The following is a 13358-nucleotide window of genomic DNA, read 5'->3' on the forward strand; positions in this document are numbered from 1 at the left end:
CTTCAATAACAGTGTAGCATCAGTACTTTCAGGAAAAGTAGCAAAACATTAGAAAAAAATCTAAACTTACATACTTCACACACTCCAGACAGTGTACATCACTGATGCTGCCTAAACCTACATGCCATTGTATTAATATCATAAGAATAAAATGCTAATATTATAAATTGACAATTACAAAAGAAGCATTTAAACTAACTGTGCCCAACAAGGTGACTAAATGATGGATTTATGTAATGTAATATTCAGTCTTTCGAAAGACAGATAATTTCAGATTTATTAAAGTAGATTTGTATGTTTTGGGGTTTGTTTGGTTTTTTTTAGATTTGTATGCTTTGTCTAAAAAGTGAAAAATGCATAAAATAATAAATGCTGATAATAATACCTTTTTAAAGATGATATACTTGTTCTAATCACTAACAAAATTCTTAAAATTTATAATTTTCTCAAAATTATACTTGAATTATATATATGCTAATATTGATGCCAATTTTATTTATATAGCACTTTTAATTAAACTCAGTGTGCTTTCCATACATTATAAAAATATTTTTTCTTTTTAAAAACTGTATCTCTGTAATGTCCTAAAGCAATTAAAACAATTAAACAGAACTTTAACATAGACACAGTTGTGTCTTGACTTCAGGCAGCTTGGTCAAAATTACAACAGTAACGCAGAGCACCCTCAGCTAATTTAGGTCCACTCGGGGAATAGTTCAAAGATTTGCACCTCTCTAGAGAGGTCCAGTTGGTCTTCCTGAGCAAGTCAGAGATGTACTTGAAGAGCAAACTACTGAGAGCTGTATGAACTAACAGAGATTTTAAAAGTAATCCTGGGTGGAACCAGGACCCAGTGAAGACTTCAATACTGGGTAATTTGATAAAGTTTCTATTTCTGTGTAGGGATTCTGGATGCCGATGCTTTAAACTGGTATTATATCCAGTAATATTACTGGATAAATATCACAAATATTTATTTATTGTCTTTGTAGACATCCAGCAGTTAATGTAATCTGTGCTAGAATTACATATTGGTTCATGTATTTTAGTTTAGACCACTGTTAACTACTTAAAATGACTCATTTATTGCTTCACTTACGCCACACAAATCCTCTTAACTACAAGATTAAAGTCTTCATGTGTTACTCATTTTCACGCGCTGCAGCCTCACAGTCACATTTTGTCACGTGATCGACGTCACCTGACGATGACATGTTATTTTTTTTATGCCAAGGACAATTTGTGACTTATGATTCATTCTCTCTAGTTTGCAGACAGCACACAGGGATGAGCAGTCGTCTGACAGGGAGTGTTAAACTGTAGATGCTTGTAACCGTTTATTAAACACAGTTCGGGCTCCTTCGATTACCCAGAATGCCCTGCTTGTTGCCGTCTGGCGAAGGAGTGACTGTGTAGAAAAGAATCAGTTAGCTACTTTTGACACCCATTAGGTTGTCGTTACTATGCATTTGTCTTGTATGAAATAAGAAAAAAGAGGGAAAGAAAATATCTGGGAAAGGCGAAATCTGTTGTCGTCTATACACCAAGCGATGCCTCTCTTCACGACCAACCCCTTTGACCAAGATGTTGGTGAGTAATCACAACTGGAGGCTGTTATTAGCAGGCTAGCTAAGTAGCTGTGACCAAACAGCTTTGTTTGTGTTCTCCAGCTGTGGGCAACATTTCACTTAGCCACTGGATTTATATTATTGTTATATAGGTACCGTTTGGTACATACCGTAGGTTGTGTAAACTGACAACCTGAAGCCCATGATATTAATTTTGATGTCTGTTTTGCTTGTGTTTGAGGAACATAGATGGCTAGCTTGCTCCCCTATCCTATGTATATATTTAGCTAGCAAACAGCAAGTGACCGTTTGGCGATAGCATCCTAAACTGGTGATGTTATTCTCGAGATGTATAACGTGTATTATTTAAGTCAGGCCAACTCTTAATGAAGACTGAGACACAGGCTTGTCATCGGATCACTGAATTGAGTTCGCAAGCCATATCACTGGCTACCTTTATGCATCCCATCTTCTGTTAGCTAACCACAATAATGTGCTTGACCTCTCACAGTGAGTGGAAGTGAAAGAGGATGCGGAGCTATGTGAAACCACAGAGTATCGCTATATTTCCTGTCGTCTCTTTGATCTTTGTCCAGTGGTTAGCCACCTAATTTTCATGCAGAGTGTGTAGTTTTCATGTAGATGAAAAGTACACAACACCGTTCACTTGCACAGCCCCATAGACAGCCTCAAGCCCAAACCCAGCAGTAAATGCTGATTTGGTAAAACAAACCAGCCTTTAAGTGACCGTGCTCTTCTGTTCCTGGCTTTTACTACTGTTGTGAGCATCTATTACTTCACTATACTGTTGTGTATGACATGACAGCAGACGCTTACTTAAAGTGCTTTGCAGGCTTGAAACTCACATAGTCAGTCAACATAATGAAAAATAATAAGTGAAAATAACGTCAGAAAATAAGAATAAAAAACGTTACTAGTCAACTAAAACAGGTGGAAAAAAGACACTTGCAGTGAGTGTGATCAAACCAAGAGGGACCTCAGACTTAATGAAAGCAAGTGAAAATAGATCTTTAGAGCTGATTTAAAATCATCAGCTGTTGATCAGCTTCTTATTTGGGGAAGCAGATTATTCCAGAGCCAGGGGGCAGTAACCACATTTGCCTGGTTGCCTTTAGCTTTTTCCAAGTAACGGGCACTGAGAGAAGTTGTTGGGATGATGAGTTGGTGACCCGCAGACAAAAAAAAATTTCTCTTGCGGAACTCATTTATTTGAAACTTCACAGATAGCCAGTGCAGTCCAACTAAAACAGGAGCGATGAGCTATCTTTTCTTTGTACAAGAGTCAATCAGCTGCATTTTGAACCATCTGCAAACTGGAAAGTGTGGAATTGGGCAATCCTATATACAGAGAATTGCATTAGACCAGGTGAGATTTGATAAAGGCTTGGATAACAAAACTGCCTTTAATTTAGCAGTGGTTTTCACTTGGTAAAAGATGTCCTTCACAACATTCCTTTGATTGCTAAAATTCACGGAATGTCTCATAAAAACACAAAGATTGTCTGGTTAAGGGACTAACTGCCTCGGTGAGGATGGTTGTGTAGCTCGGGGGGGTCTGAATAAAATAACTTCAGTTTTTCTTAGTTTCTCTCTTTAGTTTAAGGGTTTGCTTTTGTTTTTTTACATCTGTGATTTCAGATCTTCCAAACATTCAAAGAGGTTCTTTATGGTTTGAACACAGTCAGGCGTGGCAGGTAGATAAAACTGGGTGCCACATAACAAGGATAAATAATTTTGGCTTTCTGTCCATCTCTAATACTTCCAATCTTGTTTAGGGTATATAGAAATATTTTTTCTATTGCTTCTTTTTGCTCTTGACAAAAGAAGCAAAAATAACTCTTTAATGTAATTATTACTTCCTAATTATTACTTCCCAAAAACAGCAAATGATGACTCATGTTAGAAAGCAATGTCAGCTATTTACACATCTTATTTCCATTCCTATGTTTATACTTGGAATACACTTAAATAGCTCTGTAATAGACTGGGAACCTGTCCAGGGCTAACTTAGACTCTTGCTCTATGACAGCTGGGACAGACTCCAGCCCAACTGCAACCCTGAAATATCAGCGCTGTTGATTGCTGTGGGCAAATAAAGGGATGGTATGTGATGGCACTGGCTGATGTTTATTATTGGCTAAATATTATTGGCACAACATTCAAGAAGATGTTAAAATGCTGTTTAACAACGCATTTTAACATCTGTTTAATCTAAATCTAAAATGTTCTTGTTAAACACCTTATCTGCTCAAAACTGCACAAGTGGTACTTGGTAAAACATGAAGCTGCTTCCAAGACGAGAGGAGTCAAATACAGTAGACGTAGAGTAGATGCAAGACTAACCATTTCATTTGGAGGAAAAACCTAAAAAACCCAATTCGTAAGTGGCAAATAGAACCCACTGCTGATTGACTGATCCTTAGATAAACTTCAGGTGAAGTCTTCGCAGATTATGAGCTGTTAGATTGTGTTCACTGTAGTGCGGTAGTGTTGATGGGGCGCTTCTCATATATTGTCAGCCCTTTGTACCTCATCATGTTTATGCTTATTTGTAGCGGAACATAGTAATCTTGTTGTTTTGATTTCTCAGTACCAAACATGATCATGAAAAGAGGATTCTCACAGACCGTTTACAACAGTGATTCTTTTTTTTCAGGATTACAGTAGCTTTATTACTCCTCTACAGAATTCCCACGTCTCTTCTTTCCCATCTCTAAATACAGTCATGCAGAAAAAACATGCTTTTTCTGTAAAGACTTCTTCTCACACCGGTTGGTGTTCTTCTTTCCTGCAGAGAAAGCAACCAGTGAGATGAACACTGCTGAGGACTGGGGCCTCATTCTGGACATATGTGACAAGATAGGGCAGTCACGCACTGGGTCAGTTAACTTTCCTCATTCTGAGGCGTACCAACACATTTCTTTTCTTTTTTGAGTTTTGAATCATTATAATATATATTCAGGGAAGTATAAAGAAGTTAAAAAGAAGAGCTTAATAAAGCTTAAGCTTCTCAAACCTTTGAGTTGTGCTGTTCTGTTCCAGGCCCAAAGAATGCCTCCGCTCTATAATGAGAAGAGTGAATCATAAGGACCCTCACGTAGCCATGCAGGCACTGACTGTAAGCAGACTCTTAACAAACAGCCATGTTTTAAGTTTGATAGCTTAGTGTCATTTAGGAAATAAGTTATCAGCTTGTAAAGTAACCACATTTAGTCTTTTATAAGTGATAAATTACGTATGTCAAAAGTATTTCAGCTGTTTACTTACTTCATGAGGTTCATGAATAGGATGTACACTTTGTCTTCGCAGCTTCTCGGTGCCTGTGTCTCAAACTGTGGGAAAATTTTCCACTTGGAGGTGTGCTCCAGAGAGTTTGCCAGTGAAGTCAGTAATGTCTTAAACAAGGTGTGTGGTAAATTTCACTTTCTTGTTTGTTGTCCAAATAAGCCACATTAACTATGTGGGATTTCTTCAAAAAGGTTCACGTTTGATCCGTGTTGGCATAAAATGCTTTAATGTGTGTTCTCCAGGGCCACCCCAAAGTCTGCGAGAAGCTGAAGGCCCTGATGGTGGAGTGGGCGGAAGACTTCCGCAATGATCCCCAGCTCAGTCTGATCTCAGCAATGATCAAGAATTTACGGGAACAGGGTGTCACGTTCCCTGCTGTGGGCTCCCAGGTTGGTATAGGAGTATGATTAAGGAGGTTATAGTGGTTAATAGGGCTGCAGCTAAAGATTATTTTGGGAGAAGACTAATGTGCCAATTTTTCTTTGATTAGTTGATTAGTGAACAATTCACAGTTGCAGTGGATATGCTCTGGAGTGAGGCCCCCTCTTATCTTTAAGATGATATTCCCAGCTGCTGATAACCACGTTAAAAATGCTCTCTGTCATGACTTCAATCTATTTGAGAGGTGCATTAGCCTCTTTAAGGACAAACTCATCTGTGTAGCGTTCAATGGCAGTTAAACTCTTTAACTTCTCATACATATATGTGTGTATGTATGTGTGTGTGTTTGTGTATATATATGTGTGTGTGTGTGTGTGTGTGTGTGCGCATATATATATATATATATATATATATATATACACACACACACACATATACATATATATGTATGTGTATATAGCATATCCACCGCAAACAAACAAACAAACTAGGAGACAGTGTAGCGACTCCTGTTTAATGGTTTACTATCGCATTTCACTCTAACAAAACTGAAATGATGTTCTCTCAGTAAGAATCATTGTTACCTTATGACAGGTAAGCTAACATAAACATTACTGTAAAAACATTAATATAAACAAGGTATCAAAGCGACACACTAACTTAACTCTCTAAAACTGACCCACTCAGAGTTGACGTCACAGCTCCAGGTTGCTGACGTTTTACATGCTGGTGCACTGCAGTCGTGCTGCTGTGGAAGGAAAAGCTCCGCTTTGACTGTCTGCATTCAACTTTGTTTTCTTTGAAATCCTTTAAAATTCCACGTCGACATGTTTTTATAGTCTATGTCATCAATTATGCTGACGAATCGGTGCAGCTCTAATGGTTAAGATCAGAATTCAAGTTCTGGCTCATTCTATTTGTAATGCTAATATTTCCTTTGGTTTGCTCAAAATCCATCCACGTTCTTTTATTCTTTTGAGTCATGAGTGTGAGTCATTATTTATGTGAAGCACGTGATTATTGTCTTCACAGGCTGCTGAGCAAGCAAAAGCAAGCCCAGCTTTAGTGGCAAAGGATCCCTCCACATCAACAAACAAAAAAGAAGAGGAGGATTTGGCCAAAGGTAAAGAGGACTATCAGATAATCAGAGCACTGGGCCATTTTTTTATTTTGCTTTTGCAAAGGACTCTTGTATAAAGACTCTTTTTAGTATTCAGACACACATAGAAATGCATTAGAAGCATGTTCATTAAACACATTTTAACTGTTGTTTATTGGCTTTGCAAAACTCCCCCTGTTATTGTGGATTAATGAATCGCAGATGTTCCACAAGGTTTTCAAGGGCAAACACACAATCACACTCTCTTGTGATTATCTTATTATCTCTCTTGTGTGCAGCTATCGAGTTGTCTCTGAAGGAGCAGCGTCAGCAACCGCAGACCTCAATGTCGAGTCTTTACCCAAACACCTCCACCCTGCTCTCCTCACACAAGTCTGACGGCAGAAAAGTCCGTGCCATCTACGATTTTGAGGCTGCAGAGGACAATGAGCTCACCTTTAAGTCGGGAGAAATCATCACTATCCTGGACGATAGGTGAACTTTTACACAAATATAATCAAGCGCACACCAAGAACCAGTACTTTCATTATATAATAGTGAGCAGATTTCCTGGGCCTATGTTGCGTTCTTATTTGGATGGCTGTTCTCTTTGAAGCCTTTTTGAAATGCTCTTTAGAAGAGCACAGAATCCATGAACTCAAAAGAACAATACGTTGTAAACATCACATCTATGTATTCATGCTTTAAAGGGGTCTGGAAATGACTTTGTAAAATGCCAATGAAATTATTAAGGATTAAATTCAGTTACTAAAGGCAGCATTTTTCTCATAATTGAATGGGCTTTGTGTTTTCTTTCTCCCAGTGACCCAAACTGGTGGAAAGGGGAAACATATCAGGGGGTGGGGCTGTTTCCCTCCAACTTTGTCACTGCTGATCTCACTGCAGAGCCTGAGATGAGTGAGTACACACACTTGAATCATTGCTGTTTCTTTGGTAGCCCATTTAGTCCATTAGCAGCATTGCTTTATAGATCTGGGAGTGTGATATCCAGAGAGCAGAGTGCAGTAAGAGACACAAAATAGGTACTGAAAAAATAACACTGCCTAAATTTCTGGGAAGGAGTTCAAGCAGTGTGTGATCAGCACTTTCTCCTGCTGATACTCTTTTCTTATGTACCAAATCTTTTTCTGGTATAATTACAGAGCCCTCTGAAATGCAACATTCATATTCATATCTTGGTATCTTGATGCTCTGTTCTATCTAATTCATTGTTTCCACAGAAATGTGTAGTCTTAAAAATGTATTGTTGGGAGTTTTCTGGCTTTTTCATCACATCCACTTTTTGTTGCTTAAGATAACCTCTGTTGTTATTGCGCGCTAATTGTATGGCTTTGTCATATTGTTGATTCTGTTGGTTTGCATACTGGGTATGTACATCCTGCTGTTGCACTTCTACTGCCTTCATGCTGTGTGCCACCGTTTCTTGTAATTCAAGTTAAAGAAAAACTTTTATCAGCTCGTAAATTCTATTTTTATCTCATATCCGTTCCTGTGCTGCTTGCTTCTATCAGAGCATTACAGGTGATCAAGTTAGTTTGTCCTTATCTCTTACGTTTGCGCTGCTGACCACTGCCACTGTTGTGTTGTTTTTCTCCTGCTGCATCTATGGCTGCTTGAAAACCCACAGTGAAGACGGAGAAAAAGACAGTACAGTTCAGTGAGGACATTCAGGTAGAGACCATAGAGCCCGAACAGGAACCAGTGTACATAGACGAGGTGAGTGCTGTGCTTTATGTGCTTGCTTACTCAGATCATTCAGATTTATTAAGGTCACAAGTTGCTACAGTAACTAAAAAAATCTCTTCCAGTATGACATATAAAACTTTATTACTTCTGGATTAAGTTGTGAAATTATCTCACATTTACCTGATACTTACCACATCTTCTCAGGATAAAATGGACCAGCTACTGCAAATGATTCAAAGTGCGGATCCAACAGACAACCAGTCTGACAGCGTTGAATTATTACAGCTTGAAGGTAACTTTCATTCATTTATTTATTAATTCCTTATGCAAAATATGAATATATGAAAGTGAAAGAAAAATATTTAATAACATCGTACACATAATGCATTTTTGAAAAAGGTGGATTTCTGTCAGCTAAAGAAAGAGATTTAAACAATTTTTTCATCAGGTGCCTGCAATCAAATGGGGCCCCTCATTGATCAGAAGTTGGAGGATATTGACAGGTACATTGTGCTGATGTGGCGTGCTTTATTCATAAAAATTCAGAACAGAAGCGAAGAACTTGAAGATGCAGAAGGTGTTTGACAAGATATGGATTGCTGATTGTTTGTATCACCAGGAAGCACTCGGAGCTGTCAGAGCTGAACGTGAAGGTGATGGAAGCGCTGTCTTTATATGCCAAGCTGATGAATGAAGATCCCGTCTATGCCATGTATGCCAAGCTGCAGAGCCAACAGTATTACATGCAGCAGCCTGCCAGCGCGGCACAGCAGGTAAAGTCAATACAATCTTTTTTTTTCTTAAATTTGTCAAGCAGCTACATTCTGAAAGTGGAAAGGGAAGTACCAACACTGGGAAGTCTAAGAAGCTTGGAAAAAAAAGAGAGAGATTACTATGAACCTGAATGATTGAGAATCTATACAGACAACATTAGGAAGTGTTGTCATTCTTTCAAGGACTTTAAAGCTGATTGAATATTAATATTTACTTTATTTTTATATTTGTCACCACAGGTCTACCCTGGTCAGCCTGCATCAGGTTCATATGCCATGAGCAGCGCTGGGGTGCAAGGCTATACCGTTCCTATGGAGCAACTTCCTCCTGGAACTCCCATTCCTGGTCAACCAGCTCCCAGGTGAGTTTGAGGTTACCCACGGTCCTGGTGCAGCACACTTTACAAATACTAATATTATCAGTTTCAGTGTCCACTGTTGTTCTCATGTCAAATAAATGTAAATGCTTAATTACATTCATGTTTCACTTATTTTTTTAAGTTATTTTTACATATGGTAAATTTCCCACTAGTATCAGAGGCTGTTACTCAGCTGCAGAACCAGGCTTTCACTTGTTCCAGCATTATAGACAAAGCCTTCTTAAATACCCGAACAACTTCTGGTTTTTCCTCATTGAAATTGAATCTTGGTTTCCACTTTTTAAAATCCAACTATTTGTTGTACTTGGAATTGAAATCAGTAATTTCTCACCATTGAGCAATTCCTTACACGCCACAACAGTTCTGTTCTTAAACAGACAGAGGTCTTACTAGTGTTAATATCTCCCTCTTGCTGTAGTATAATATTCACTTTTTTCCCATCATTCTTTTCACAGTGACATTCATATGTACATGGGCCAGCCGCCAGTGTACACTGCAGCTCCAGGCGGCATGGCTCCAGCAGATGTTCAGTCCTACCAGAATCCAGCCAGCAACCCTGGCCCAGCACCATGCACGACTCCCGCAGGCATGACACAGACAGCAAACTACAGCGCTGCCTCTGCCGCGAGCATAGCACCCTCCACAGATGTCCCACAGGTCCCCTTCTCAGAGAAAGCATTGTTATAGGGCCCCAGGAGCTCACTGATATCCTCACAGGCACACATACACTCTCACATACAGACACACACACACTCACAAAAACACCAGACCTGATCAAATAGTTATAGTTGAAAATGTGTTTTTATTGCATAAGTTGACACCAGATCAATTAAAACATAATTTAAACTGAGTAAACTAACATTGGCACATTTTCTGTTGTATTCAGCTGATTTACAGTCAAAGCTGCAGTGCAGAACTTTAATTTCCTCCCTCTGGCAGTCAGAGTAATTAAACAAAAATATTATTTGATTTTCATGGGAAGCGTTAACCAGATATTTGAAGATTCATGCTGCTGTCAAACGACTGTGCTTAGGTCTAGCAGACGTTTGACATACTACTTTTATATGGCGGAGTTTACACTGGACTTCCATTTATTTTTTGAAGGAGTTGGAGAGTGTTCATTATTGTTGGCTTTCCATGTTTCTCTTGTTTATACAGTAGCATAAAATCTCACAATGCCACACGCTCTACAAGCCCGATGCCAACTAGATACGAGTCTTTATTCTTCTATTTTTGTTTGATTTTGTTGGTTATGTAATTTTTGGCTTGCAAACAGTTTCTAGGTGCAGTCCCATCATCTTCTGGTGGTAGTACACTACATCCTACCAGGTGCTAGTAAAATAAGGGAACAATGTATTTTAGGAAAAAAAAATAGTTGGATAAACTTTCTTTTCTTTTTAAACAACTATTCAGACAGCTAGAAAGATCACATCTTTCTTTTTTAGATCTTAGTCTCTCATCTGACTGGTGAACTCTTTTCTTTTTTTAATGCAGAGTATTCAAAAAATTAGAAACGTAAATCTAGTAAAGATTCAGTTTCTATCTGCCATACGTCTAGCCCAACTCCGACTCCACGGCTCGTAAAGTTTAGCTCTGGCTATTTCGCCACACGTCTCACATTTCAAACTTCAATAAACTGCAAAGTTTAGAGAGTTTTATCAGGTGCTAATAGCCTCGACTATAGCAGACATTCATTTTTATGCAAAAGTCCCACACTCCAGCTTTAAATACACAGTTCTGCTTCTGTTACCAGTGAAGAAGTGATCATGGGGATTTATTTAAAGAGCTCACACTACACTGAGTCACAAAGTGGGCACTGTTTTTTTTTTTTATTATTATTATTATTATTTTTTTATTTTTTTTTTTCCCCACATTTTCACAGATATCCTGTCTTTAGCCGACGCAGATATAAAAGGATGGAGCGGCTTTCAGTTTCCATCTCACTTCAAATCTAGATTTGATAGAAATACATACATTCTAATTTTTTCTTGTCACGTGCAAAACCATTATGGGATTGATTGCTTTGTATTTAAGACTATTGATCAATTGTGGCCACACTGGGTTACAAAACAATTTTTTTCCCAATTATTTCCTAGAAGAAAAGCTGAAAATTTGGTGCTAAAAAGTTGTTTTTAGTTCACACGGAGTTAAATTTGCATGCAGAAAAGGGTTGTTTTTCAGCAAAGCAAATACTCTTTAGCCATTAAATATTAGATTCTCTCTTCCAATATTTAATGCTGAAGCTCGACTTCAGCATATGCCATTACATTTTTGGTTTTTTTCTGCATCATACAAATATTTGAATTATTACTAAATTTAATAGTTCTTACACAACAACTTAAAAATAATAATAAGAAATGTCATTTTCCCACTTCTAGTTAGCAATTTAAAAAAATGCAATTACTATTTGATCAAGTGTGAAATATATACAGACACACACAGCTTCACACTACCCTCAGTACACACACTGAGGCTGCACACACACGATGCACACTACAGGCTGGCATACAGCAGTGAATGCACATACAGACACAGCTGCACTACTTGGTTCACGTATCCTGTAGTAGTGCGTGATCATTTTCCTTCATTCACACACTAACATAGAAATAAAATGACAATGTCCCACAGCTTTCTCACCCACTTAAACAAACTGTAGTTCTAATCATGTCTCAGAAAGGGGTGTCAACTTTTTTCTTCTTCTCCTCCTTCTTCTTTTTTTTAATTAAAGGACTTTTAGGTCTGCTGAAAACATCAGGATACTCTTACATTCTGTATATGTTGTCAAGTTTTAGAAGTACTGAAAACTGAAGCCACTTTGTTTTTGGAGAGAAAAGACCGTAGAGGAACTGAAGCATGCACATAACTCTTGTATATACTGTACTGAACTAGTAGTGAAGCCACATGATGACCTCATGGGTGGGGCCGTATGCTAGCACAGCTCCGGCTGTTTCTCTCAGCCTTAAAGGCGAACTCTGCAGTCGGGATTTTCCAGATGTGTTGAAAGGTGTCGAGCCAAAGAGAACAAAGTGGTTGCAGAAAAAAAGTGTCTGAAAACAAAATGGTATTTTTCTTTATTTCTATTCTTTTTGCATTCTTTTTTTTCCCCTCAAAAAAAAAGACTGACTGCTTAATTCATGCTGCAGAGTTTTCCTTTTAAAATCAGGCGGTTACGCATCTTTCTTGATGGCTTTGCTTTGTACCCATCAGGGGCTGTGTTAGCAAACCCGCACCACAGACTTGGCTACTAAGTGGGAGAGCCCCAGTGCCTCCCCAGTGTCTTTAAAGCATCTCTTTAGTCAGTGTTGGAAAAATGCTTTTTTTTTTTTCTTTTTGTAGTACGTTTTAATTTATGTTTTGATTATTGTTAAGATATTTTAAATGGAGAAGCAGTGAAGGATGTATGTATTCAGAGAATAGATCAGGATATGTAATATTCTGTCTAACTTAGTTGTATATTTAATTGCTGACACAAGAACATGGACATTTCTCTCTGTGTTTGATACATGCTTGATGTACTGTAGGCTCAAATGATAATGTAAAAGCTGACTGAACCCCTCCATGCTTTTCAAACCTGTCCGTTAACACTAATACAGATTCTACCTGAAGGTGTCTCTGATTCTGAATATTCAGAGTCAGGATTTGTAAACGGCTCTTTACCAAAGTCTCCCTAAGCTAAACAGTTAGCGCCATGTAAGTCATTCAAGATCAAATGTACAGGTCTGCTCCTCATATCCTACCGTATTCACCTTATTCTTCATATTTATCTAATTTATATTGCTTCTACTCAGACAAAGCCTTTGGGAAAGAGTTCATGTTTACAAAAACTGACTGGACTATAAAATAAGAAACTAATTTATCTGTTGTATTTGACATTGAATGATGTTACATGAAGGAATTATTAAGAATTGTTCAATTTCTGGTCAAATTAGTGTGTTGATCTAACAAATTGGTGTCGTTTAAGGAGGTACTATGTTTCAAACTTCTTGACACTACTGTGAGATTGCAAACTGACTCGTGTTTTAAGCTCTGTACCTCCAGTTCCTTAATTGAGTGCTAGAAAGATGAGGAATATTTTTTTTGTTTCTTTGTTTTGTTGCCTTCAACTAAAACCAGGAGCAAAATGGAAAATTAATCTGTTTGT

At 38.1% G+C, this 13358-nt stretch overlaps 1 protein-coding gene across 1 annotated transcript; it reads left to right on the forward strand.

The window, feature by feature from the left end:
* Positions 1-1213: 1213 nt before the first annotated feature.
* On the forward strand, positions 1214-13345 carry stam (signal transducing adaptor molecule (SH3 domain and ITAM motif) 1). Its single transcript, XM_003437821.5, has 14 exons — positions 1214-1590; positions 4384-4468; positions 4632-4707; positions 4899-4994; positions 5120-5266; positions 6291-6381; positions 6657-6852; positions 7181-7275; positions 8006-8094; positions 8269-8356; positions 8513-8567; positions 8684-8837; positions 9078-9199; positions 9673-13345. The coding sequence occupies exons 1-14, from the start codon at positions 1551-1553 to the stop codon at positions 9902-9904; spliced, it is 1566 nt and encodes a 521-aa protein (XP_003437869.1). The 5' UTR covers positions 1214-1550; the 3' UTR covers positions 9905-13345.
* Positions 13346-13358: the final 13 nt, after the last annotated feature.

Source organism: Oreochromis niloticus, linkage group LG18 (genome assembly GCF_001858045.2).
Source record: "Oreochromis niloticus isolate F11D_XX linkage group LG18, O_niloticus_UMD_NMBU, whole genome shotgun sequence".
NCBI classification, from domain to species: Eukaryota; Metazoa; Chordata; class Actinopteri; order Cichliformes; family Cichlidae; genus Oreochromis; species Oreochromis niloticus.

Bases quoted from the DNA above. Each gene is read 5' to 3' on its own strand.
- stam (XM_003437821.5), top strand. From the start codon at position 1,551: ATGCCTCTCTTCACGACCAACCCCTTTGACCAAGATGTTG. The intron at 4,469-4,631 runs GTCAGTTAACTT...GTTCTGTTCCAG, and splicing joins ATAGGGCAGTCACGCACTGG to GCCCAAAGAATGCCTCCGCT. The intron at 5,267-6,290 runs GTTGGTATAGGA...TTGTCTTCACAG, and splicing joins TCCCTGCTGTGGGCTCCCAG to GCTGCTGAGCAAGCAAAAGC.